General features: G+C 37.8%; 1 protein-coding gene across 11 annotated transcripts in view; it reads right to left on the reverse strand.

Moving 5' to 3' along the window:
• cacna1g (calcium channel, voltage-dependent, T type, alpha 1G subunit) overlaps positions 1–27,542 on the reverse strand; it is a 345,750-nt gene that overhangs the window by 73,084 nt on the left and 245,124 nt on the right. For all 11 annotated transcript variants that reach the window (XM_015356347.2, XM_015356344.2, XM_015356346.2 and 8 more), the window contains 3 exons: positions 20,319–20,442; positions 10,947–11,015; positions 8,545–8,729 (listed from right to left, as the gene is read on the reverse strand). In XM_015356347.2, coding sequence (XP_015211833.1) covers positions 8,545–8,729; positions 10,947–11,015; positions 20,319–20,442 — 378 coding nt within the window. The remainder of the gene's footprint in view (positions 1–8,544; positions 8,730–10,946; positions 11,016–20,318; positions 20,443–27,542) is intronic.

Here is a 27,542-nt window from a genome sequence, read left to right on the forward strand (position 1 = left end):
TGCCATCATATATTTGGATTAGAAGTTACAGTAAGATGAATAAAATGTTCACAGTCTCAATTGAATATGGGAAATTAAACTAAGCAAGATGCACCTTTGCTTGTAATTATACAGTATATTTTTGTTTTAAATATTGATTATCATGGTACTACTCCGATTAAACAGCACACCTTGCCACCATACCACTGTACCACTTTAATCATAAGAGCCTGGAAAGAACATTCGCATTCCAACACTGACAAGGTCCGTAAAAGCTCGGAATAAATATGATAGAAACCATACAGAAACACTTTTGATCAGAAAATGGATTTCATATTTCTTCAAGCCAGAGTTGTGAGCACCCTGAAGAAATAAGCAGTGTGAAAGTGTTGGACGCTTGGAAAAATGATAAATTTATCAAACTACACATAGACAAAAAGAAAAATGTGAAAATTAAACTACAAAAACTAAATGCACGTTTCTGGGCATGTGGAAAATTGAGCACTTTATCTTGAAAAATGAATTATTTGGTAAAAAAATATTCAGCAAATATCTAGCATTGTCATGTCAGCATGTAGAGTACTTTTATCCTTTTACCCCTTCAAATGGACATTTGGACTAAAATTTCTTGGTGCTGAGTTACGAGGAAGTGCTCATTCAAGAGCTCTCCTAACTGAAGTCAAGTGGAAGTCCTTGGCTAATTACTCACACAAAGATACTTGTTTATCAGTGACTGGAGGGAAATTGGAGGTTGCAAGAGTGGATGAAGTGCTTAAGCTTTCCTTGAGGGGCAGTTCTGCGCTTTTCATCTTTCATCAGCACTAATTGACGGTTTTATTAATATCATCGGTCTAGGGTTAGGTAAATTAGATCCAGGAAGAGGAATTGTAATTATCTGCGTCAAACTAAGAGAAAGCACAGAACCTGCTGCCACTGGTGTTTAAAGATAGTTTACCAACAGAGGTGACACATCCTTCAAAATGAACTTATTGTGTGGGGGAGGTGTACACCATACTACAACATGCAGGGAGGTGCAGAAATTAATGAATACATTGTTGCTATAACACAAAGAGGGTATCATTGTTCAGTGAAAACAAGCTTTTCGCTACCATCCGGATATGTTTTGTTTTGGAATTATATATTACATTTAGCAGGAGTGGGTTTAAAAAGATGGCTGCAATAAACCTCTTTGATTATCATGGCACAAATTAAACTGCTGATAACAAAATACATTTGTCATTTTGTCAAAGAGGCAGAGATTAAATATATAGTGATATATGAAAAGAAGAAACCAGTTATCAGTACCCCATAACGATATAGTCACACTTATAGCCAAAGTATTCAAATACAAGTACTAAGGCCAGTAGTCTTTAAACTTGGTCATATTGTACTGTATATAGTCTCAATTTATCAGTCAATCCCATTAAGTAATTAAGACAGTAAATTGTTCAATTAAGAAAGAGGGGGTGTGGTTTCAATAAAAACAGATACTATTTACTAGTGTAATTTGGCAGCATTTTACAATGTGTCCATATTTTAATGGAATTCTAGTTTAGGATATACATTTATTCCTAAATTAAGAAGTTAATACGACATTTACTGAAAGTTATGATGTATTCCCAATTTGAATGGACTATAAATTCAACATCCAATAAAAACAATAATAACAATTCCAATAATAACACTGTACAATAACGATAAAACATTTTTATTTATACTTGTCACTTTTCTGTGGTTACGTTAGGCACAGAATTGCGAAGCAGAGTAGTGCTTGCTAGTTTTTTGCAAAAAATTAAAATAAGCCACAGTAAATAAAATCTTAACAGATATGTCATGTTTGCGTGGCATTGGTGTAAGGATTTATAAAGCCATCAAGCACATTCTGTGGTAACTTTTAAATCAATATAACTGAAAGATTTGCAAATATAACTGATAAAAATATATACAATATATGTCACAACAATTTCAATGTGGGAAGCTGTTAAGGTAAGTCTTAACAGCAACTGTGACTTAATTTTTCAGTGATGAGACTGATTTTATTTCTGCTGAAAGAGGGCAGCAGTGCTCAGTCGTAGGATGTGTTTGGCAGAGAATATGAAAGAGCATGATGGCTTATTCTGTACAAGACACATGAGCGCCTACTAACCACTCTCAGCTGAGATAGAGATGAGTTGGATCTTAGCAGAAGTGCAGTGAGTGAACCATCTTCATCACCTTCTGTTTACCTATAAACTGTCATTAACAGATAAATTCAGGCCGTCAGCAGCGCATTAGGTTTATGTTTTACAGTGTACTGTAGGTTTAAGGAAAAAAAAAACGATTTTGATAGCTATGGTAAACTAGTGGTAGAGAAATGTATTCATTGCATTTAGTGGTTTCTTCCTGTCAACTCATATAACGCATCTAGACATCACAGGTAACATCATTACTTCTGATGTGAACTCATTTATAACTCATTTGTTTTTTCCTTCTTTTAATGCACACTTCAGTTTCAGAAGACCATGATGTTGTTATGGGGGGCAACGTGATAGAAACAGAGGATTATGTTTGATAAACAATTATCTTTTTTTATTAAAGTATTTGCACCCGGAAATAGACGTTTGGAACATAAGACGGAAATCCAAAAGAAAGTACTGTATGGGGGTGTTAGCTCTGGGGTCATGGTCAAACAAACACAGTTTCCACTATCTCAATTACACATTTAATCTTTTTCAAGCTTCTCCCACAGTCCGACAGGTAGCTGGGGTGCTGTGGCTGTATGTGGAGTTGTGCTCCAGTTTCACCACAGAGGGTGCTGTGCTTCCATGTACAACTTTCACTTCATCTGAAGCCTTATCCTGGAACACTCAAGGACTCTTCACATAATGATTATGTTAGGCTATGTTTGTTACTCACAGAATTAAGGTATTGGAATATGTATTTAGGGTAAATTAAAAATAAATATGGAAGGAAATACTATTTGAAACAGACCGCTAGCTGTTTACAGTATACAATATGTTAATATTAATTATAGGAATATGGTAATTCTGTTATACTATTCTATGATTTTAAAAATGTGAAATTCACAAAACACTGCTTTACAAAAAGAATAATGTTAATAATGTTAATAAGGTTGACCTCATGTCTCTAGTGAGTGTAGCAAAGATCCTTAACAACATACTGTATAAAGACATGAGGAAACATGAACATGCTGTGAAGTGTTTGGGTATTTTACTGGAGCAATTGGGGTGAATTGTTCAAGGGTACAATGGCTGTGACTCACATGGGATTTTAGCCCACAACTTTCCAGTTATAAGCCCACCTAACCATTACTGCACACTGCTGATGTAAAAGACCTTAATCAGAGATGCATACAGTCGCTTAGCTTATTTTAACAAAGCATGCATAATACTAAGAAAAGAGGAAAAAGTGCCTAATTTTTTAAATACACCTGAAGGTTGTATACTGTAGAGTGCATGGGTTCAATTATGGCTGGTTACTCACATTTCATATGTTAATCAGAACCCAATAATGTTTCAGCATCCTACAAAATTATAAATCTTTGCTAAGCATCCTTAGTCTCTGTTCATTCTCAAACTGTTTCTTAGGAAGTGTTTGAGGCAATGAATAGGAACTAATGTCTTTATTCAACGGCATTAATGCCAGCATCCAGGAGAAAAAAATTACAGGATACAGCCTTTCTTCACTTCGATCAGTGCTATATTTCATCTGTGCAGTAATTAAGTTACTTTGTAGCTGCCTGTAGAAAAGACACTTCAAGCTGAGCTGTCTTATTCTTGCAGAAAGAATGAACAGCTTGGAGTAAAGAATGATTGGTCTATTTAAGTTATTAATCAAACTCATGACAGACCTCCCAACTTATAATCAACTTATTGCTTGTTTCTGAATAGCTAATCTATATTTCTTTTTAATGCACATTACACATCTTTTCTACATCTTCCAAGAAAAGTAGATCATGTCAGCTATAGATTCAATAATTTTATTTTTGCAATACAGAGTAAATAAACTACCATGACATTATGACTACAGGAAACTACATAGGATAAATTAATAGTCTTCAGGTCACTGCCTGTCTGAAATGTCGATTCCAACATGTGATGATGCTTCTACAATGAAAGATAACACTAGTCTGATATTGCCTATGCTGTGCCTCTCCCCTTGATGTTTCACTGAACTACAAGCTTCCACTGGACATATTCTTGAAGAATAAAGGGCATTGTGCACTTGGAGGCTACATTGACTTTAAGTTTGCATATAATGTGTATGTATTGTATATACAGTATGTACATTGTGTATACTATTTTTTGTGTGTTATTTTATGTTCAGCTAGTGATGGCTTGCAATTGCTTAAGAGTAAAAAAGGGCAGTTATGCAGGATAACTGACTTGAAATGGTCTCTGGGAGCAGTGGTGGATCTGTGATAAACAAACAACATGCAGCAGGGGAATGGGGACATAGCACCCTTTAAAATGCTAGGTGGCATATTTGGCTACAAACTCCTGTAACTTATCACTAACGTGACATTAAATGAACAAGTCAGTTTTAATATGTTCTAGTTTCTAGAAAGAATAGGGAGTTCTACTGTGGTTCGTCCTGTAAAGTCCTTGTCAAGGAAAATAGCTAGGCACCGTTATTTTTACTGCTTGTACTGTACTGTATGTCCCGTTACACTACTTGCAAAAGAAAACAAGGCTCTATCGTGATGAGCTCTAAACAATATTTGTTTTAAAATCTGTCCAAGAATTGTTGTTGAAACACCCTACAGCTATCTTGGAAAAAAACATCAGAATAGGCCTCCTGAGTAGCAGTGCAGTGCAGAGGGAAGCACTTCTTCTCCAATCAACGTTGAACCTCCGGTACAAGACAACGTGGTCTAGACCTATTTTAAAAGACAAATGGCTCAAAGGCACGTGGGCTGAAGGAGTTGGCCTACACTTACTCATTCTCCCTTGTGCGTAGTTGTGGGGATTGGTGGTGATGTGAAAAACTCACAATTGGCTATTCTAAATCAAGTAGGTATAGGAAACTTATTGATGTTTCTAAATAAAAAAAAAACAAGAACAAAAGCACAAAAGAATAAAATGCTAGAAATACTTGTGTGTCTTTGGCCCAGAATATCATCATGCCATTTTTTAAGGATCCCAGAAGACTGCTTCATTTGATTAGTTACTGAATTCCAGGCGTACATTCAGTTAGCTGTTGACACAGACATATAATTGATACCCCTGCTGCTCATGGTTTCTTCATTGCAGAGATACAATTCCAGGTTCTACAGATGTCAACGCAGTCAAATGACTCAGTTGAAAATGGTTAAGAAACTATGACTTGATCCAAAGACTAAAGCACAGATTACTGTAAATCAAAACTAATCCAGTAAACCCAGTGTGTGTTGGAATATTTCCATTACATAGAGCTAGGAAGAATTACTAATCTTCTGGCAAAATATTTCTTATAGTTAAATTAGGATTTGAACTAAACCAATATAAATGCAAGTTAAACATTGGAGATATAAGTACCCTGCAAATGTATTCAGAGATTCAAAGAGAGTAGCAGCTTTGGCTGGTTTTCATGTTGCCTTGCCTGTAAACAGGAAGATGTACAGTATGCAGAACAGCAGCAGGTGGGAGAAAAAAGGTGAAAAAATAAGAGTGTGAAACTCCAGCTGGCCATTAAAAACCACATCAGACCGATCAGACTTGCATTGGTCAGATCACGATATATTTAAAAAATCTTTATACTGTATCTTATTATACTGTACATAAGACCACACCCACACCCACGTCACACTATATAACCATTATTCAAACAGTTTTTTATTTTAAAAAAATGTATTCAATTTTTTATTCAGTAATGATCAAACTAAACACTATTACTGTATACTGTATGTGAAGGAGGCTGAATGTCAGCAAAATTTTGAATACAGATTTCAGTATTCCGTATCAAGTATTCAGCCCTCTGTCAGTAATTGGTGGTACTTGGTACATGTATTATTTTTGAATAGGTTTCTCTACAGTGGGACGATATAATTTTCTTGTTCTTACGTGTTGTTGAGGGGTCACCGATGAAGAGCAATCCTTAGGTTTCACTATTAATATTCTACTGGATTAGAACTGCAACTGGCCAACTCTTGCGCAAACACTGCCACATGGCTTTGGTTTCGTGCTGCAGGGTTTGTCAATGTAGATTTAGATGTGATTCCCGAATGAGTCAAGCAGATTTTTCTCTAGGATTTGCCTGAACTTTGCACGTTTATCACATTTCCTTTAATGTGATAGACTTTCCAGTTCCTGTTGGTGTGAACCATCCCCATAATATTAATAATAATTAATTCAACTTGATTTTAGTTTCTCCAACTTCTCAGATAATCTACAACTTCATCAAAAAGAAAGAAAGTTAAAATTCAAGTGATATTCCCCAATTACTAATTACTAGTATGACACTGAAGGAGACAAGTGTAAGACAGTGCAAGACTTAAAAAGAGTTTGCACTGTGGAATTTACAGAAATTATTTTTTGTCTCCTTTTGTCTCTTTAAATACAAGTGACAGTATATACAGGTACTCCTGCTGGTCAGAGGTCAGGAAAATCAGGCGAGCCTGAGATGAAAATGGGATCTTATATTTTGTAGGGGGACACAGGAGAAATGAATATTTTATTTCCTGCTCAGAGTATGATTAATATTTAAATTTCTCTCACCAGCCTGCTAGCAAAAGAGAAACATTAAAACTAAAACTAAGAAGAGGCAACAAGCACTGACATCTATGTGAGGCTGAGTCAGCCATTTTGAGATTTGAGAAGATGTAAGAACTAAAACAACCATAGATCCTTGGAGTTTGACCAGCACCCACTCAGGATGTGCGTGTCAGCAGATAGGTGTAGCTACAGAAATACAACCAAATGTTACCAAAGACAAGTTTAGTGTGAGAATGGGTGTTCTGGAAAACCATATTACTGTATATCAGAGGAGCATATGTACAGTAGGAAATTTAATTTATGTAGTGAGACATATAGTGAGATAAAATGCTTTCACAAGTTGTTTTAGCCAGCTGTTAAACTGATTACATCTTCATTCCCTAATTAGAATTACTACTGTATATACTGGTATGCAGTCATTTTGCTGTGGCAACTTGCAATGAAAGATGAAAGGCAGCAAGCCATTCATCACACAAATAAAGAACTAAATATTTCAGGTAGTCGTTAACCACCTGTTGTCCCTGTTTCAGGGAACCAGAAGTGTCCTGAATTTATACTGCAATTAATGTCTAAGTTGCACAAAGTGACATCAGAACTGGCCCCTGAGCTAATTGGTGTATTTGGATCCTACATGACAGAAAGCGAAATTAAATGTATCTACAGCAACATCTGTAAAAAGCCACAGAGGTTCATCTCTCAACAGAAACTATTAAAAACCAGCGGCACACCAGCAACCTGAATACCTGTTCACTACACCAGGCACTAACAGCAAGTATGGTCCAGCTGCTAAAGACCACATCAATTGTGGATAGTGGTTGAAAGCCACATACTGTACTGTACAAGATATGTCAGATACTTCAAAGTTCATTATAACTATAAATGAGCACATTTACGACAAAACAAACCGTACATACACACAAAAATCTTATAACCTTACCAGACACAAGACTAAAAAAACTGCATAGAGTGCAATTTATTTTGCTTGCTCTGGAACATTTTTAAGAAACAAAACTTCACATTATTTGTTACTCCTTTATGATGTTTTTGCTTTTTTGTGAATAAGCTGCAGAAACAAGCAATTTAAAATAAGTGGAGTACAGTAGCTAGCTCTGGGACCAGCAGTCATTTGATGTAGTAAGACTGAAGCTGTATTAGAGGTACCATATATACCCATTGCTTTATTCTCTTGACAGTAATTTCTAACAGTAGAAACCATCATCATTTTTTTATCTAGAATTCCTAATTTGTTGCTAGAGAGGAACTTCATGACAGAAAACTTTTATAGCAGAAAATTAGGTCATTAATGATATGACACAATGATAAACAATGAAGAGGACATTAAATAATGGTGATAAATATCCATAATTTCATAAAGTATCCCAGTGATATTGCCTATTATCTTGATCATGCTGGTAAAAATAAAAATGACAAATTCTTAACATTTTAAATAAAAAAATAAGCTGCAGTTATTACAAAGTGGAAACTCACCCTTCACCCTGACAGTCTTCCTTGGCTGTACCTGAATGAGTGTGTACACTCACCCTTCACCCTCACACTGTACCCTGGCTGTACCTGAATGAGTGTGTACACTCACTCTTCACCCTTACACTGTACCTGAATGAATGTATACACTCACCCTTCACCCTGACACTGTACCTGAATGAGTATGTACACCTACCCTTCACCTTGACACTCTACTCTGCCTGTACCTCAGCGGGCACAGTGTACCCTGCTGTACCTGAATGAGTGTGTACATTCACCCTTCACCCTGACACTCTACTTTGGCTGTACCTCAGCAGGCGCAGTGTACCCTGCTGTACCTGAATGAGTGTGTACATTCAACCTTCACCCTGACACTCTACTCTCGCTGTACCTCAGTGGGCGCAGTGTTCGGAGGAGCCTCAGGACCCTCAACATGCCCAGGATTTTGGTGCCGCTGTTGGAGATCATGGAGACCAGTATGTCAATGACAGAGATGAGAACTAGCAGTCCATCCAAGATATTCCAGCTGCTCTTCAGATAAGTCTTCTCCCCAAAGCACCAGCCCAGAGCCACGACCTGAAAGGACCAAAACACAGTTCTCTTACAGTATAGCAATTATACAGCACGTAAAAATATCTTTGTGTCTTCATGTCATTTCAATGTTCATATTTCAATGATTCCTTATTTTGTTGATATGGTTTTGGAGATTAATTTTTAGGAACCAACAAAGGTATACAAGTACAGATATTGCTTTATGTACCCAGAAAGGGGTGAATAAGAATAAATATGAAATCTTTAAAACAGTAAACCAGCTTCTAAACCCAATTAGAACTCCCTCGACTTATGTAACAGATTCATTTTTTTAGAATAAGATCAACACTTATCACTTAGCAGAACATATCACATTTAACCAATAGCCTTGCAAATTCTTATGCTACTCTTGAACAGTGCTTTCAGAATTTCAGTTTGACACCCTCCATTCTGACTTATTTAGCTCTGCATAAATTATATTTAATAAAAACTACAGTAGGTACAGAGCTGTGCTGCTTGAATAAAAAATTCCAAACATATTTCTCCTGTGCTGAAAAACCTGCACTGGCATCCATTTTCTTATGAGACTGACTTGCTATCAGGAACTACATGGTCTGTCTCCTGTGTACCTTCAAGAATGAATATTCCCACACTATCTAGTTCACTCACTTTTTTTGGGCCGGCTCTAGGCTCCTTCATATTGTACTTTAGAGGATTGAGCCTTTTCAGAAGTAGACTCTTGTGGTCTCACAGAGATTAAACAGCTCTATGAGGACCGCTGCCATGGTAGAATTCTGGCCATCACAGAGGACAGTCACCACCCCGGGCATGAGCTTTACCCCACTGCCCTCAGGCAAGAGATACAAGAGCATACGGACACTTACCACTAGATTCTTCAATAGCTTCTACCCACAAGCAGTGCGATTAGCAAACACATTTGGCCATGTCCATCGGACCACACCTACACCATCTCTCTCATTATAATTGTATTTATTGCACAAGTGCAGTCATTGTTTACATGTCTGCATTGTTTATATTCGAACTGTTTGCCTGTTTACTTATACATTGTCTACGGTTTGTATATTGTCTTGATGCACTGTCTGCACTTTGTGTTTTACACATTTTTTAACAATCACTAGACTCTGTAAGTAAGAATTTCATTGTACCAGTACATGTACTGGTTACATATGGCAATAAAGTTCAAGTTCAAGTTCAAATCTAAATAATAGATACAAAAGCTATCTATGTTTTAAACCATTTCATTATGAATTACCAACAGTCCCTGTTTCAGTAAGGATTGGGTCAAGGTTATTCAAGTGACAGTGAACTCACGTGTGAAATTTTGGTAGCATTTAAAACTATTTTTTTTCTTTATTTATTAGACTGCAGCTGTTTGTGTTCGTGAATTCTAACCTTTAAACCCTTCATCTTCAAAATATCCACATTATTCTTAACTCACTGCTGTGTCTTACGTGACTCTACGTTTGATTTATATTCGTAAGGCTTTAAATGGTGATTTGACTAAACACTATTTAAGTAACAGAGTCGAATTTCTAAAAAAAGAGAGATTTAAAAGATGCTTTGTTTGAAATAGTTTAGTTGTAAAGTTTATTAATGGTAATTGTACTGAAATTCAATTTTCCTACTACAAAGTCAGTGTAATCCGATATATGGAAGCTATTAACAGAGCTATTAATGTGTAGAAAATAGGACAAAATAACTCAATAAAAATGTTCTAGGACAAAATGTTTTTTGAAAGAAAGGAAAAATTAAAAGAAGCCATCCAAACTAGATGTGTTATGTACCTGTATTTATAGCAAGTTTTGGTTTCTATTGTTAGAAATTATTTATTTTTTCAAAAACTACAATAAGGAAAAGCTATAATTACAACATTAAATTTAAATGGAGGTACAAGCGCTCTCCCCCTGCGACACTAGATTCACATTTCAAAGAGAGCTTCACAAAATGTGAAGGATGGAAAAAGCACAATAGTGTGAGATGCCCCTTCCTGCTGTGGCCTTCCAAATGCAGAAGAATGTTATGTCAAATGTTCAGTTTCTCCAGGGCTCAAATACATTATGGGGAATAGGAGAAAGATAAAGAAATGGCTTTAGCAATATAAATGTTTTATTCAATCCAATATCTCCTTAGGGTTAAAAAACAAGAAAGGGCAGCAGAGTTTTCGAGCTCTGCATATTTGTTTATCCGATGTCACTTCGATACAGTAGTCCCACTGTTCCAAATGTCACCCTTGTCACCTACCTTTACGGTCATCTCCGCTAGGAAGATCACAGTGAAAATGTAGTTGGACAGCGTCAGGAATATCCGCTCCTGTGGAAAGAGGGAGATGAGAGGGGAAGTGAAGGGTGAGTCAGTGTAAGGATCAGAACTTATTCAGGTTAGCCAGGCTGGATCACATGAGTCTCCCATATACTCCACTGTGAGTGACTCAAAGTGCAGTCACTATGTCTGGGCCCTAGAGGGAACAGGCATGTAAAAAACATTAACAAGTGTGTCCTCTCATGTTCTCACAGGATCTGAACAGGCCCTTCAGACAAACCCGATTGAACAACTAACAAAAAATAGTTGAATGACCACATATCTATCATGTCATATCATGCGCTTCCTAAAAGAACGGGAGAATGGCACTGCACGGTCCTGTCTGTCATATCTGTTCTGAAAATGACAATTTAGCATGAAAACTGTCAATGAGTACAACCCCTGCTCCACATACTGTAGACAAGGGCATGTGACCTCCATCCCACCTTTCTTCCCAGCTACTGCACCCTCCTCAACGAAAGTTCTGGAATGGGCCCTGAATTCCTTTCTTACATACTCAATATACAGTAATACCAAAGATTATTTAACTAAAAAACAAGATAAAAGAAAACCAGAGAAAGGTGGCAACTGGGATGAGGCCAGTTTAGTATGTAAGTGAATCTGAACTTCAGCCTCAGTCCTTTTTTTAAATTAGGAAGCGGCTTAGCTTAGTGAATTAGCCTTTGGATCTACAGTGCTCTATATCCAGAAAGCTATGGGTTTAATAATTCCCTATTGCAGACACTGTACGCTGTGGTACATTAAGTGAGGTAAGGGCTGCTCCGGTCCACCCAGGCCTTCAAAAGTATATTAGAATGAGAAAAGAAACACTAGAGTTAGCCTTTTCTTATCCAGATTGAGAAATGCTCATCCTACCGATGACTAATAAGTCTTAATAGAATTACATTCCATGCAATAGGTCTTTCTTGGTCTTTTGTTTTCAAATACATATGAGTAGAGCTAACAGCAGAGGTTTTTTAAAGGAAGAGATTGAAGAAACATTATTGACACATAGGAACATTTTGCTTTTCCTCATTACTAAATTAAACTTATATTGCTTCAAAATGATTAGAATCACTAATCTGACAGTAAACTACAACATTAAAAAAGGCAGGAAGAAAGCACATTGTTATATTTACTGATGACATCATGTAGATATGTTACAAGGAACACATTAAAAGGCATAATGCGGTCTTTTAAGAGCAAGTTGATACTATGATTTGTGGGAATTTTAAGATTAATTTGCTCTGCTCCTTTCACAATGCTAGAAAGCACAAAATGATCTCTAATTTTGCTCTGCAATTTTTAAATCAAGATTAGCAGATTTTACTAGTTAAATAACATTTAAATAATACTGTAATTCAAATGTTAGTTGGTCCTGACAACAACTCGTGTAAAGGCAGTAAAACAGAAAATACCCCATGCTGGCCAATGAATACCAAGCAAGGTCATGTGGTTTCTTTAAACTTCTGTATATAATTGAATTAGCTGGTGGAGAAATAAACAAGCAATTGTTATACAATCCAAAGATAAAATGCAAAATCTAGTATTTCAAAAATGCTGTTTAAGAAGCTGAAGTAATTCTCAATTGGAGTGAGTCCTAGAGCCCAGTATGTTCCATTTAACCTTCCCCACTAGAGCCCTAAGTCTGACCACCAGATCTTAAAGAACGACTAAACAGTGGAGAATGGGTAGCAGATCACCGCAGGCACTGTTGGTATATCTGGGGAACACATTTAAAATAAGAATACTTGCAAGCAAGAGGAGTTTTTGCAGTTGATTTAGTTCATTTCTTGCTTAACTGATCTTGCTATTTCCTGAAAGACCTGGCTTCAACACCATAGCAGGGGAGCTTGATCAAGGAGCCCACAGGCCTTTGAGCACACTGTTTTTCTTTTTAAATGCAGTGTGTTTCAATTTGTGTTCATTCATCTAAGACTTAAAAGATTGAGTTCCTTTAGCCTGAGAATATACCTGGTTGATCATTTCTGGACATACTGTATTGTAGCAATGTTACAGTAAATGGTGATCAAAACTGTACACAATAAGCTAAATAAGGTCTCAGTAGGGCTTTGTGCAACTTTAGCGTAACATCCCCTAATTTAAAATGATGTTTTTAATGATATATACAAATATTTTTCTTCTTTTCTTTTACGTCTACACATTGACTAGAATCCAAAATTGATGTGACAGCATAAAGTCTAAGTCAACCTCTCAAGTAGCCTGTTTAAGCTCAGTGTTTTTCATTTTATATTTACAATGAATATTTTTATAAGCAATACTATATACAACACTTTGTACAGTACTTTTCTTCATAATATGCCATCTGACAGGTATTTACCAAGGCATGGATTTAATTTAAACAATATATGTTTGCTAAATATAAATTCAGAACATGGTATTTACTAATGACTCCAAAATCTAGATTACTGTTTGTTCTGAATTCATGTTTTGGAAGGAGCAGTGGTCATAAGAACATAAGGGCATGTGATTGATCCAAGGATTTCATACAGTCAATTAATGAAAGAAGCCAGGGTATGTCTTCAACAATACGGCTGGGTAGCTTGTTCCGGACATCAAAACCCTTTGATTAAAGAAGTGCTTTGTGTTCTCAGTTTTAAATGCACTTTCCCTTAGTTACCACTTGTACAGTCTGGTCTTCATATTGATCCCTGTGGTACTCCACTAATTGCAGCTTGGGCTTCCCTGCTCCATTGACTTTAATAGCCATTCAATGTTTATTTGCCCTTGTTTGATTGCCTGTGCTGTTACTTCTCAGCATGTATAGTACAGTGTCAATCTGGTGGTGGTGCCTCACACTTAACCTGAGCAGTGCAAGGATAGGGAAGAAACTTGGGAAACTACTCTTTTGGGAGTCTAGGTGAGAGTGTGTTCTTCCCAACCTACTGTGTCCACTGTGTGATAGAGAAATGAGATATAGTACTTGGCCATCCAAATTAAAAGCAGTTCTTTTCCAGAAAATGATTCTGTCTTCATATGGCTATACACCACACGCGAGCTCCTGTAAGTGCTACATTACAGAAAACCACTCTGCTGGAAGCTGGAACAGCCTAGCAAGAAGCAACAGTTTTTTTTCAATGTGTGAAGCTCCAATGCTTTGGTTTGTATTCAATAGAATTCCAAGGAGATTATGATGATATAATATTTGCATGATTATTTTTTTTACTTATATTGTGTGTGTGTTATGAATTCTTTTTAAGTGTTAATAAATAAAATGTAATGTAAAAGATAAAACTATTAAAAGCAATAGTATTGAATAATGAAAAGAAGACTGGGCAAGCTTGATAGATAGCCAAGCCGATATTAATACTTATATTATAACATGAAATGCTTACCAAAACCTAGGGGAAAGGATAAGAACACTGCTAAACAGTAATGCTTTCCGATTAACAGTGTTGAGATTTTAAGATGAATTCATTATATATCTATATATAAAACATCAGTGTAAACAACACTTTTACTACTTGTAATACTAAGACTGTAACTACTACTTATGATAATACATTATAGCCACAGAAAATGCTGAATCATTAGTGTCTGGTTATTTGTACCAATCTTCTCATGTACAGTATGCATGATGCACAATCAACTGCTAAACTGAGTTTCAGAGCTGTTGTAAGTCGCAAATGCTTATGTCTTCTTCAATGTACTTTATTGTTTCAAGAAATCAAGAATACTGTACTTCCTACAGTAAGTACTGATTATTTCTTGTTAGTTATGTTTTTTTTTAAATCTCACACATTCAACTGTAAACATTCCCATTCTGAGGAACAGCTATTAAACACCCAAATAATGCCCAGGCAAATACAGGCTACACACTTTTATCTACAGTTCAGTATTGCCAGAGCTCCTCTGGGAAATGTGGCAGAATTCAGGTCAGAGTTAAGCACTGCCACTCTCTCTCTGCCCTGCAGGGAGGCCCTGCTGCTCCTACCACTTCACTAATCAAGCTATCAGCTTTCCTGCAACAGTTTAGAGTGATGCTTGATAATATGTATGGTGGTGTTCCTCTTAGCCCTGTTTACTCTCTTTTGACCTCCCCCAGGCAGCCTTAAGACGCCCTTCATTTTCACTCTGTTCTAGCCCTCTCAGGAGCACAATACTGTGATACAGTCACAAAGACCATGCAAACAAGACAGTCACTATTGTGGGTTACAGTTATTATGGGTTGTGAATGATCCGGTATTTGGAAATCACTGATAATAGATACATGTCAGAAGCACTTTGAGGAAACATAATTCCACAGGTGGGAAAACAACAGTCAGGATAGGATCTCTATGGAATTAGCTACACCTCTGAGAATTCAGGCAGCTAGAAAAAAATATTATATTGGAGTTTAGGCTTTAGCTGGATGTCTGTGGGACTCAGAAGATTATGAGTTAGCTTGAGCAAGGTACAGTATGGTGAATACAGCACTGAGCTGTATTCTGAGCAAATACAGATCCTGGACAGGTGGGTTGTATGGGTTTGCCAGGCTCAATGAACAGTATAACTCCCTGTAAGAGCTTTAGACAGAGGGGCTGCTGAGGATGTGTGATAAATGTGAGAGTGGAGGGGACAGACAACAGTCTGCTACTGTGTCAAGAATGCCCATGTTTGGTATAGAAAAGTTTCCCTAGCCAGCCATGAGTGGAAAAGTGAAGAGAAGGAGAACTCGGCAGCACATAACATCGCAAGTCAAAATGAAAACTCTATGTATGCCTAGCAATGAGAATGAAAGAAAGAGAGCTGAGCCCTAGGAGTAAGGTTCTTGGTGTAGAAGACCGAAAACACAGGAAGCTATGATGTGTCAAATGAACTGTGTGGTAGAAGATACCAGGGTGAATCAGAATGGGCAATGAGTCTGCTCAGTCTTCTAGGGAAGGGATCCAAGAAGAGGGCTAGGATCCTGGAGAGGGTCCAAAATGTAATAGCGAAGGCAAACCACTTAAAAAAAACTGAAAGGACATATGACATGGTGAGCGCTGAGTAATGTAAGGTAGTTTAAGGGTTACAAGCAATGGAGTGCTAGCATTGTCAGAGGTACCATTTTGGGAGATAATCAGGATTTTGTGCACTCCAGTCAGTAAAACCTAAGGGATCTATGAGCATAAAGGTTACTGTTCATTAGCTGCAATTGTTATACACAGTGGCAGGTGTCAAATCACCTAACAACACAGCTCATACCCCCAGTTATCATGCTGAAAAATCCAGTTAGACTGTAAAATATTGCCCAGAAAAACTAGGCTGCCATCATAATTTTGACTACATAAAAGGCAATAATATCCTTGGTCCGTATATACTCTATGTATAGGAAAAATCTCCATGGGACTCTCATTAAAGAGCAATTAATTCTCTCTAGATACCACTGTTATGAAGGATATGTGGTCATATCCTTTTGGATGGAGGAAGCACAACTGCTGAGAGAGAATGAGATTGAGAGGGAAAAAAGAAAGGCAGAAAATGCAAATGCAGATGCATATAAATGCGGAAAGCAAGTCTCTAAAGGAGACCGAGAAAGGTTTGTGAACCAAAGGGACATGGCAGTTTGATTTGTAGTTGCGTTACGGCAGCGTTTTCTTTTGTGTTTTATTGTTGGTGTTGTATCATCAATTTCCCTACGGGATTAATAAAGTATTATCTATCTATAACTGGCAGACAGCTTAGGTGTCCAAAATAGAAAGAATGGACACAAGAATTAGCAAACTCTCCAATCTTGAAGCCAGGCTTCCATTTTGTTCTCGATGAAAGTTTTGATTACCAAAATCAATTTTTGAAATAAACACATCAGGTCCAAAACTGCTTTTTCACAGTAGGCAACGAACCTAAATGGTCCAGCTGTTGTGACCAGAAAGATTAAATAAACATGAAAGACCCATGATCAAGATAACATGTCCAGAGAAAGCTGATGAAATCTTGACATTTGTGAGGGTACAGTGTGGAGAACCATGGCGAATAGCCAAGCTCACATATAACCAGGTTTTGAGCACAGACTTTCAGTGAGATGTTTACACATCATACATTTGTCATTTCATATCAGACAGACTGTCATGATATTGGTTCCCCCTCCTTAAGGGTGCTCCAGCCCTTTCACTCAAGACTTTATTCTCTGCACCTGTTTCACATTCCCAGCCCACCTTAAAAGCCAGGCGCTGACGCTCATCCGGGCTCTGCATCTGATTTCCATATCGTGTGAGTCCGGGACCTCTTCTGATGGATCTCCTGGTTTTGGACTTACTCGTGTGTTTTGGATTTTCCCTAAGGACTACTCTCGGATTGTTCGCCTCGGCCACACCTCCCCCGTGCACCAGCGCACCTTGGACACGCCCCCTTGTCTTCAGCCCCGTTTTCCTGCATGACGTTTCCCTAGTGTTTCCCCACTCCATCGGACTGTGTCGTCCGCATAGGGTCCGGAAAGAACTGTTCGTTACACAGACATTTATCTCATGTGGTTTGCTTTTATAAGGAACTCTTAATGCAGGAATCCTTGCCTATTTATCCCAGTGCACAGCTCCCCTTTCTTCATAAATTTCTCATGAGGTGGTAAGGAAAATCGAATGAACTGTGTGCAAGATCACACAAAGGACTTTGGCGTGGTCTCCAAACAGCAATTTGTTAACATCTAGATGAGTTGTTCATAAAATATGAATGGCACTGCCTGAGTTAAGTGGCTCATTACTTGCCAGCCAGAGACACATACACCGATCTTTTAGAACTAAAATCTACACTTTACAAAACCTCAGTCTACTTTCAAGATTTGGATACCGTAGCCAAAGTCTCTTTGGTGTCAATTTAATTTAATTTGAAATGATCTTTGTAAATAAATGGGCCCAACAACTATGCCGGTGTTCTTAGTGAGACTGACTTTTTGGAAAATCAGTTTTAAGTATTTAATGCTGTTTTGTCTTACCAGCACTGTTTACTCATTGATGTACCACAGATGCCTCACCTTGTTGTATGGCAGTGTAAGCTGTAGTTAAATCCTGATTGTTTTACAGGGGTTTTCCCAGAAACCTAACTGCCATGTGACAGGATTTTTCATGAACACCACAAAGCAATTTGCATTTTTCACTATAGGGTTGCTTGGATGTAAGAAAATAAAATCAGAATCAGTTTAAGATTTTATCAATGTCTTTGAACATGCCATAAAATAATGCAGTACTAGAGCTATAATATCTTTGCTGATCCAGTTCTTCTTATTTGAGAAAATAACATTAATTTGTAAGAGTAAACTGGAACATTAAAACCATGTATTCTGACAGCTCAGACACCTTTCTTGTAGTACATTCCTGATGGAGTCAAGAGACATGACCAAAAATATATAACATTATACAAAACAAGGCAATACCAAACTCAGGATTATTGTTTTAAACAGAAACAATTTTATAATACTTTTTATAAAAATAACTTGGATTTAAATTCATTTCTCATCCAAAAGGATCTCACTGCGTTTTACAGATAGGGGTGCTCTACTTCATCCATCAGTGAAGCACAGTGAGCATTAAGCACAAGAGAACCCACTACACTGCTCTACAGAGATAAACAGTGCCAACTTGGTGGTAAACATCATAGAAAGAAGGCCAGTTCCAACACAGACACATCAGCAACAGAAAGCAAACCTTAACCAAGACTAGAATAGATACTGTACATACAAGGATGACTGGGGGAAACCTGACATTACACCTTTAGGAGATAAAAGTTTGACGAATGGAAATGATGCTTTATTAAATGTAACACTATATCCTGATCATTGGTTATGTACTGCACCTGTATACCAAATTGGTTTCAATCAGCCAAGCTATTTTAGATGTTTTCAAACCTTTAATGTTTTTTTAATAATACTATACAGCAGGCAAAACAAGTGATTAACATATCCTGAACAAGTGTAATTCTTGGACAGAATTTCGTGCATCTGAATTTGAGATCAGTACTATGACTGTTTTTAGAAAATAAGATTTTTTTAAAATCCTACTTGTTCTGAATAACCCAGTGTTGCCAAACCATATAACCTAGCACTTTTATTTTAAACTATAAATACTAATAAAAACATAATTCAAATGATCCAAAAGGGTTTCTATGATACCAAACAATTACTATACAGGCCTGGAAATATGTTATACTTACAACATGGCAAAGCAGGAGAAGATCCGCTTAATGTTTTGAAAATCATGTAAATGACAACACATCCCACTCCCCTACACATAAATACAGCCACACACCAAACTGCCTTGCCTCCTGCATGTCCCTACCATGTCAATTCCACATGATATATTATGAGTAGTAATGACATTAGGCATGATTATTGGATTTTGTTTCTGCCTGGGCTTGTTGTCTTTCCTGCTTACAGCTATTTGGTGTGAGAATGAATGTGAGAATGCTAATGAGAGTGAGAACCATTCAGGAGCCCGTTTGCAGAAATTAGAACATACCACCCCGTCATGTTTCCTTGAAAGGGCTTCCTTACCCACCTGGCAGGTGAGGAATTGCTGCTTGGAAAAAACATTGCACAGATTTTTATTTCCTACTATTGTACTTGTACCCAAGGGAAAACAGGGATTTAGTGCTTACAAAAGCATACAAAAATATTATCTATTTTTCATTCTTTTTGTGCACTTTTATCAAAATTATGAATATAATTAATTTAAGAAGTAGGGAATTAGACAATCTGTGAGCTGTAACGTCCATACTATTGAATCAAACCATTTGTCTTGTAATGAGTCATTTCTACCTGCAACATGAAGAAGTACAAGATGTCAATAAAAGCAATCTACAGTATAATGACAGTGTGGCACTTAGCAAGGAATGAGATAAAAGGTAAATGCTGGTGAAAATGTGTTCCTTCAGTTAGAATATAAAGCCTCAGTAACAATGATTAGTACTTGTATACCTGAAACAATATATAAGATTTCTTTCAGGGCGGAGAGAGCTAACTGCAAGAGGGAAGGCTGATCCAGCATAGTGTGCCTCTCCAAAATCAACAAATCAAGCACAGAAATTTGATTCAATTTGGGATATTGAAAGAATTATTTTTTTTTAAATTCTGCTAAGGATTTAGTGTTGCCCCAACTTTGTGTATGTAATCAACTTGATCAAATTCAGGTAATGCACAGATTATAAAACACAAACTGAATCTGCTGAGTTTCCCTGTAGAAAGAGTACATAATCTCCCAGCCAGGACTAAATTCCAAATAAAATGCAAGTTTGTTTTTAGCAACATTTTTACCTCTTCCATTTATAAAAAATGAGTGAGGGCACAGCAAACCAGGAATGCTCAAAGAATGCACAGAATTCTCAGGATGAAAAGGCCTCTCCTACCGCACTATGGGGGTCGATCTTGGGCCTCTCCATGGCGATGGTGATGCAATTCAGGAAGATGATTACCAAGACGATGTGATCAAACATCTTGTGTGTGATAATCTTATGGCACGTCATCCGAAACCTGTATAGTAGAAAGAGCAGACATACCGACGGTCACTTGGCAGCTCAGAGACACACCACAATTGCCTTTGCATATGCAAAAATGACATAACTGTGGCCCTATGATGTCCCTAAAATATGTTGGTTGCATAAATAATAACAGCCATGGGTCAATACTTGGTGGAAAAACCTTTGGCAGCGATTACAGCTGCAAGTCTGTTTGAATAAATCTCTACCATTATTCTTTATGAACTTTCTCATGCTCTATCAAATTTTCTGACTTGAATCTCAATTTTCAAGTCATTCTACGCTTTTATTTCCAATTCAACTCAGGACTTTGACTAGGCCCCTCAAGGACATTGACTTTCTTCTTCTTAAACCATGGGCTTATGCTTTGGATCATTGTCTTGCTAAAATGTGAATTTTCATTCCAGTTTTACATGTGTAACCGACAGAAACAGGTTTTTATGTAAGGCTTTAATGAGAAACAACTCCATAGTATCATAATGCTACCACCGTGCTTGACAGTAGTGATGATGTGCTGTACTGAATGTAATGCTTTTTATTTAAACTGAAAAGTTTCTATTTTGTCTCTGACATTTTATTAAAATAGTTGGATTTTGTTTCTGCCTGGGCTTGATGTCTTTCCTGCTTACAGCTATTTGGTGTAAGAATGAATGTGAGAATGTTAATGAGAGTGAGAACCATTCAGGAGTCCTTTTGCAGAAATTAGGACATACCACCCCGTCATGTTTCCCTTACTCATCAATGAAAGGGCCTCCTTTGCCCACCTGGCAGGTGAGGAATTACTGCTTGGAAAAAACATACAATAATTGAAGTTGGTGACCATAGATGGTGGAAATGGTCTCTTGAATGAATGAGAGACATCTATTGTAGATATGTCTTCCCTTTTTTGCAATAATTTTCATATACAGTACATTGTTTCTAGGTTTATTTCAGATTGATAATCTATGTTTTTTTTGTGCAGAAGTGACTGTTATATTCATTTCGGGGACTGCTGATGCCCTGAAGTTTCACTTGAAACAATTTAACTGTCACCGTGACATGAAGGTATCCCTGGAGAAATTCCCATTAAGAACTGGGCAGCAGGATAAGAGATGGAAGTTGGTTTCTTGAAACAGCCACTGTTTTCTTTTTCTGGCAAAAACTGCGCTCGTAAATACTCTCATGAAATGGGGATAATTTGGCAGCCTCATCATTTGGAACAAGATGGAGACTGGAACAATGGAGATTGAGTTAGACAATTACAGCACAACATCGAGAGAATCCCACTGAGATGTAAAAAGCCTCAGTTAAGACATGCAGTGTCTTTTGGGAGAAAACATGATGTATAAGATTCTTAATGACTTAAATGAAGATTTTAATGTTGCATCTAAATGATTAGATTACTTTCACTCCATCTTAATCATTGAAGTAATTCCAAAGTGGTAGTGAGAAGGGCATGTGATTGGAAAATGCCTGGCAGCAGCATTTCCTTCAGGAAGAAAAGGAGTGCAAAGACAAATAAATATGGCCCAGTACCTGGGGAAAGAGTGAAGGTGACAAGTACAATCCACAGGCTGGAGGGAGTGGTGCTGCCCCAGCAGACACTGACTGCAGGACATAGTAGCTCTGAGAGCAAACAGATTATATCAGAGGAAGTGTGAGAGCTCTTTGCAGGTAATGGTAGGAGTGGATAAAGATTAAAGTTAGACCAAGACCAATGACAGGTTTAAAGTACCAAAGAAAAGGTGGACAAGGAAAGATCTGAAGGGAAATGCCACCAGTGCAGGTTAAAGAATATGTTCAGTAAGTTTAAACGTTGTCTCTGTAAATCAGAATTTTAAACGTTGAACTATTTTTTTTTTCTGTTTGTGGATACTATCAACTGACTTTTTTTCTCTGATGAAACAATTTAAAGTAGGGAATCTTTCTATTACTTAGAATGGGGATGCACTGGTAACAGCTTAATTACAGAAGAATTTGCATGTTGTCTTCCTGCAACAGATTCTCTGCACATTGAACAATGCTTGGCAGAAGGATTGGAAGAGTTTCATATTAATTTAGATAAAACTTTGCACAGCTGTCAAACGGGATGCGTTTTGGGGGGTGTTATTATTTGTTCACCATTAATGACAAATTTCAAGGGCAGCATGGTGGTGAACTGGTTAGCATTTCTGGTTCATAATGCTGGGGTTCAATTCCTGAGGTATCTGTGGGGAGACTTTGTTTGCATGGGTTTCCTCTGGGAGCTCCTGTTTCTGCCCACTGTCCAAAGACATGCTGGTAGGATAATTGGCTTCTGTAAAAAGTGGACCTGGCATCCCATCCAGTACTGTATCCTGCCTTGAACCATTGCCTCCTGGGATAGGTTCTGGACCAATGTGAACCTGAATTGGAGTTCTGTTATAAGCTGTTATTGAAAATGATATGAGCAACAAATTCCAGAGAAATCACATCGAGTGAGGCTTTGTCAAGCAGATTATTAAGTCATCAATTTGACAAATATACTGTCAATGATGTGATGATGTTTCACCAAGATGTGAGATAATACTGCGTATTGGGTTCATGTTAAGAATAATACATTTTTAATACACTTCTTATCATTGTCTAATTGTTTGTAGAGTTTTTAAACATTTAGTGAAAAACAAAAGTATTTTAATGCTCTTATTGAATGACTCATATTTTAGTAGTTCTTCTATTTTTACTGGCAGATGAAGGGGAATAGCAGGAGAATTTAAAAAATGTAAGAAAATGGTGGGATGTGGGGTTAATATACATTCATGCTGTTCAAATATACATGGTGAATGTAAAAATGAACATAGTCTAATGAACTATAAAGTCATCACTGGCTGTCCTGATAGACACCAGGGAACGGGGAGCCCTTGTGAAACCATCACAGAGCTCAATGCTCTCAATTTTCTGGCCAAAGAATTGGTCTGGTGTTGTTCAGGAAACAAACATAGAGCAAACTGTACTGTTATTGCTTCTGATCAATAAGGAGCACTCAGAAGGAGCTGAAATAGATTGCTGAAATAGATTGCTGAGATTAGCTGGAGTGCTGTGGAGCTTTACTTTGAACTCAGTGCTAGTAAACTCGAAGATGTTGCCAATATCTTTCAGCCTTTTTCGACGGACTGATGCAAGTTACTGCAGGAAAGAAGGAATAGTGTAGAACACTGACCAACCCAGACCCATCTTACTATGTGCCCAGCATGTCAATTTCTGACAATGTGTTTCTGATTACAGTTGTTTTGGTCATCTGAAAGATGTTTAGCCTTGAGTCTGGCCTGATTTTGTTAGACCAGGGAAAAGCTTTGGATGATTTTGAGCACCACTATTTGTAGAAGACAGTGGGGACTTCTGCCTGCTTTTATAGTGATAACTCATATTTTATGGAACCATTCAGATTGTGATGAAGATCAATTGTGGTTTAACTTTTCCTTTTAAGGTTTTGTATTCCTTGGCTATTGAACCTGTTCTGCACCAGCTTTGGAATGTGCTTCTGGACAAATATCCTAACTGTCATGCATTCCTCCCTCTGACTATGCCGATGATGTTGGAGTCGTTATGGGCAGAGAGAGATACAGTATCTGGGAAGTGTTGTGAAACTTTTAAACCATGTCATCTGCGAAGATTAACTGGGAAAACAAAAGTTGTGCTCTGCTGATTGGGGAGTGGAGATAGGTGTGCCAGATCTCCCTGTGGGACTGCAATGGAAGAGAAGGAGGCTTAAAGTATCTGGATGTGAACCTGAAGTGAGGCCAGTGAGCACAAGAACTGGGATGCATTGTTAGAGCTACGAAAGGGAAACTCGCCTGCTGCTGGCACTGGCTGTTTCCTCAGCTGTCCCACAGGGAAATGATCCACATTCTCACTAATCTGGTGGCTTGGCACTGTGGCACCAGCTGGTAATTGTAGTGTCATCACTAAAGTTGATTTAGAACACGCAGTGGGTTATCCTGGGCTTTTCCTGGGATGGACTGCACTGGCTATGTCAGTGTGTGATGCACAAGGACAAAGGCAGACAGACACCAGTTTACACTGTGTAGCTGTGCAGCTACTGTACTCATCATCGGTATAGTTACGATGAAAGCATTGTTTATCAGTGACTTGGTTTTGCAGCTATGCAGATTTTTTTTGTGGTGTTTTAGCTAACCTGCGACTGGGATTCTCTCAATGGTCCAATCATTGCACTCATCTATCCTTGGTAGTAGAATATACCCTTCTCCGCAGAAAATGGAAAAGTAATGCACTGTTTGCACATGCAGCTACAGTACATTACTCTGTTGGCACTTCAAATGTGTGCTCTTAATCCATGTGGACACATCTATGCCAATCTCGCTAATAATCGTTAACCTTGTTAACCAATTAAGCATTTCTGTTGCACTCTATATATCTTAACTGTATGAACTCTTGCAACTACAGCTGCCCTGTTATAATAGATAGCTGGGTTGATCTATCCTGCAGCTGCTGTACATTTCTGACAGACTGTCCTGGAAAGTCCTGGCCTTGCCTTGCTATGGAGAGTGGAAACTTTAGGCATGGACGTTCTTTCATGTTAGTTTTACATTTCACAGGGACTGACAAATGTCTGATCTGTCCTCAGACAGATATTGTTTAACACATTTTTTTCTGAATGCAGATGATTTAACTTCTCCTTTTTCTATACTAAATGACATTTTTGTTGGTGCTGGCTGTTTGCTCAGGATGGGCCAGTGTGTATAGTTCTGAGCTGTTGTTAGACATACAAAAACGTGTTCTAGAATGAGCCATTGGAATGGCCTGTACGGGCTGTGAAAAAGCATGCTGTTCTGGCCCTGGGATGATAGCAGTCAAGGCCCAGTACACATCAACAGTCCATGTGCCCATGTGGCCCTTGTTTTTCTGAGGTCCATTCAGGGATTCAGGTACTTCTGTGTGGCCCTGACCATCTGGCTTGTATGCCACTGATCCGTGTATTGGTGCATAGAAGTGCTGTCCTGTAACTTGACACTTTTCTGTTCCTGCTGGACACTTTCTGGCTGAATCGATCTAAAGATAATCTATAGCATACCAGACACCTGCTGCAAGCACTGAGTGATGAGGTTTCCATCTGGATTTGGTTCCCAAATCCTGTTTGTAAAAAATGGAAAAGTAATGCACTGTTTGCATGTGCAGCTACAGTACGTTACTCTGTTGGCACTGCAAATGTGTGCTCTTAATCCACTTGGACACATTTATACCAATCTCGCTAATAATCATTAACCTTGTTAACAAATTAAGCTTACTATTGCTCTCTGTATATCTTAACTGTATGAACTCTTGCAACTACTGTACCACTGCTCTGTTACAATATACCATATAGCTGGGTTGATCTATCCTGTAGCTGCTGTACATTTCTGACAGACTGTCCTGGTCTTGCCTGGCTATGGAGAGTGGGAACTTTAGGCATGGATTTCCCTTTCTTTCATGTTAGTTTTACATTTCATAGGAACTGACAAATGTCTTATCCGTCCTCAAACAGTTATTGTCTTACACTTTATTACTAAATGCGGATGATTTAACTTCTGCTTTTTCTATACTAAATGACATTTGTCAGGGTTTTAGCCTGAGGTGCAATGTTTTTATATTTGGTGTTTTCAAGGAAATTTGGTTACATTGTAATTTTAATTGCCTACTATTACCGGCAATTGTTGCAATTTGAATGACCAAAATCTATTGTCAGGGAATACAAGATGTTTTTTTGTGTTTAAATCCTCAATGAAGTGCAGAACTCAAATTGAATATGGCTATTGCAAACTCCTGAGCAATCTGTTTGAACTCATGTGGGTGCATAAATAGCAATTTGTTCTTTAGAAGAAATATTGTTAACCATTAAAGTTATTGGTCTGTCTTTTTTAATTTATGGGATGGTGAAAGGTGTTTTTACATTGCTTGCTATGTTTGCTAGCAAAAGTTAAAAAGTCCTATTAAAAGTCAAAGTATGTCTTATTAATTTTATATGCTGTGAGTGTATAAGCAGATCCTGGAGTGAGCAAGAGCTTCCAAAGTCTGTTGTTTCTCATTTTGATATTGTTTTCTTAGAAGCTTTCCGCAACAGTTATTTAATTATATTTATAATAGAGTGGGGTAGTATTTTGATGATAAGTTCTACTATGATCAGATTAGGTGGCACTGATTTCTTGAACCTATTCTTAGCTAACTCCTTGACAAAACGTAAAAACCAGTCCTGAAAGATTTCAATCAGGTACAGCAGTAACATAATTTTAAATGAGACCTTTATGGTTTTATCACTGGTAGCCCCAGCATGGCTTTTTTTCAATATGGCTTTTAAATTCTCATTGGATGTTCAACATTGTCGTTTTCTAATGTGAGTCCATGAAATCTTTTTCCTGTTGGAGTGAGGAACTTAGAATCAAACTGTCCAAAGCAGGATCCAGAGAAGGAGAGCAGCAGGGCTACGGTGTCAGGGAATCAGTAAGGGCAGTAGTGTTGCCTAGCATCATTAGGATGGAAACAGAAGGTTGGCTTGGTCATCTTGGAATAAAGGAATAAAGGTGAAGGAACTGCAGGTATGCAGGTGAAGGTCAAAGACACTGTAGAGGTAGGACAGAATGGAGGATATTAGGATAAGTGTGGAAGAGAATTATGGTTTTGAGAACACATTGTAAGTGCCCTGAGGTGAGCAGATGGACCAGGAGGGGAAGATCGAGCCTCCAGCAGGAGCATCTAAGGAAGGTTGTGAAGAAAACACTCTTGAGATTTTGATGAAAGTGGAGGACAGACAAAGGATGGGAAAGACAATTTTAATATGCTGAAGAAAAGGAATACACAGAAGTCAAAAGTAAAAAATGCTAACAAGCAGAAATAGAACTGAGAGAGCAGGAGAATAATGATGGAGTCCAGTGGTGTGACTAACTCTGAGAATTGAAGCCCAGTGAGCAGGAAAGTAGTTCCTATCTGTCAAGCAGTCTGTTAAGGGGGTCTGAGAAACTCACATTGGCCATAAATGCAGCAAGGTTGTTGAGTTGGGTATAATCTAAAGATCATAATAGATTTTCTGGAGTGCACTTAAGGCAAGAGAGGCATACCCAGCAGGATTCAGCTCTGTGAGACCATTGCAGGATATGGGCAAGGTGC

This window comes from Lepisosteus oculatus, chromosome 9, assembly GCF_040954835.1.
Source record: "Lepisosteus oculatus isolate fLepOcu1 chromosome 9, fLepOcu1.hap2, whole genome shotgun sequence".
Taxonomy (NCBI): domain Eukaryota; kingdom Metazoa; phylum Chordata; class Actinopteri; order Semionotiformes; family Lepisosteidae; genus Lepisosteus; species Lepisosteus oculatus.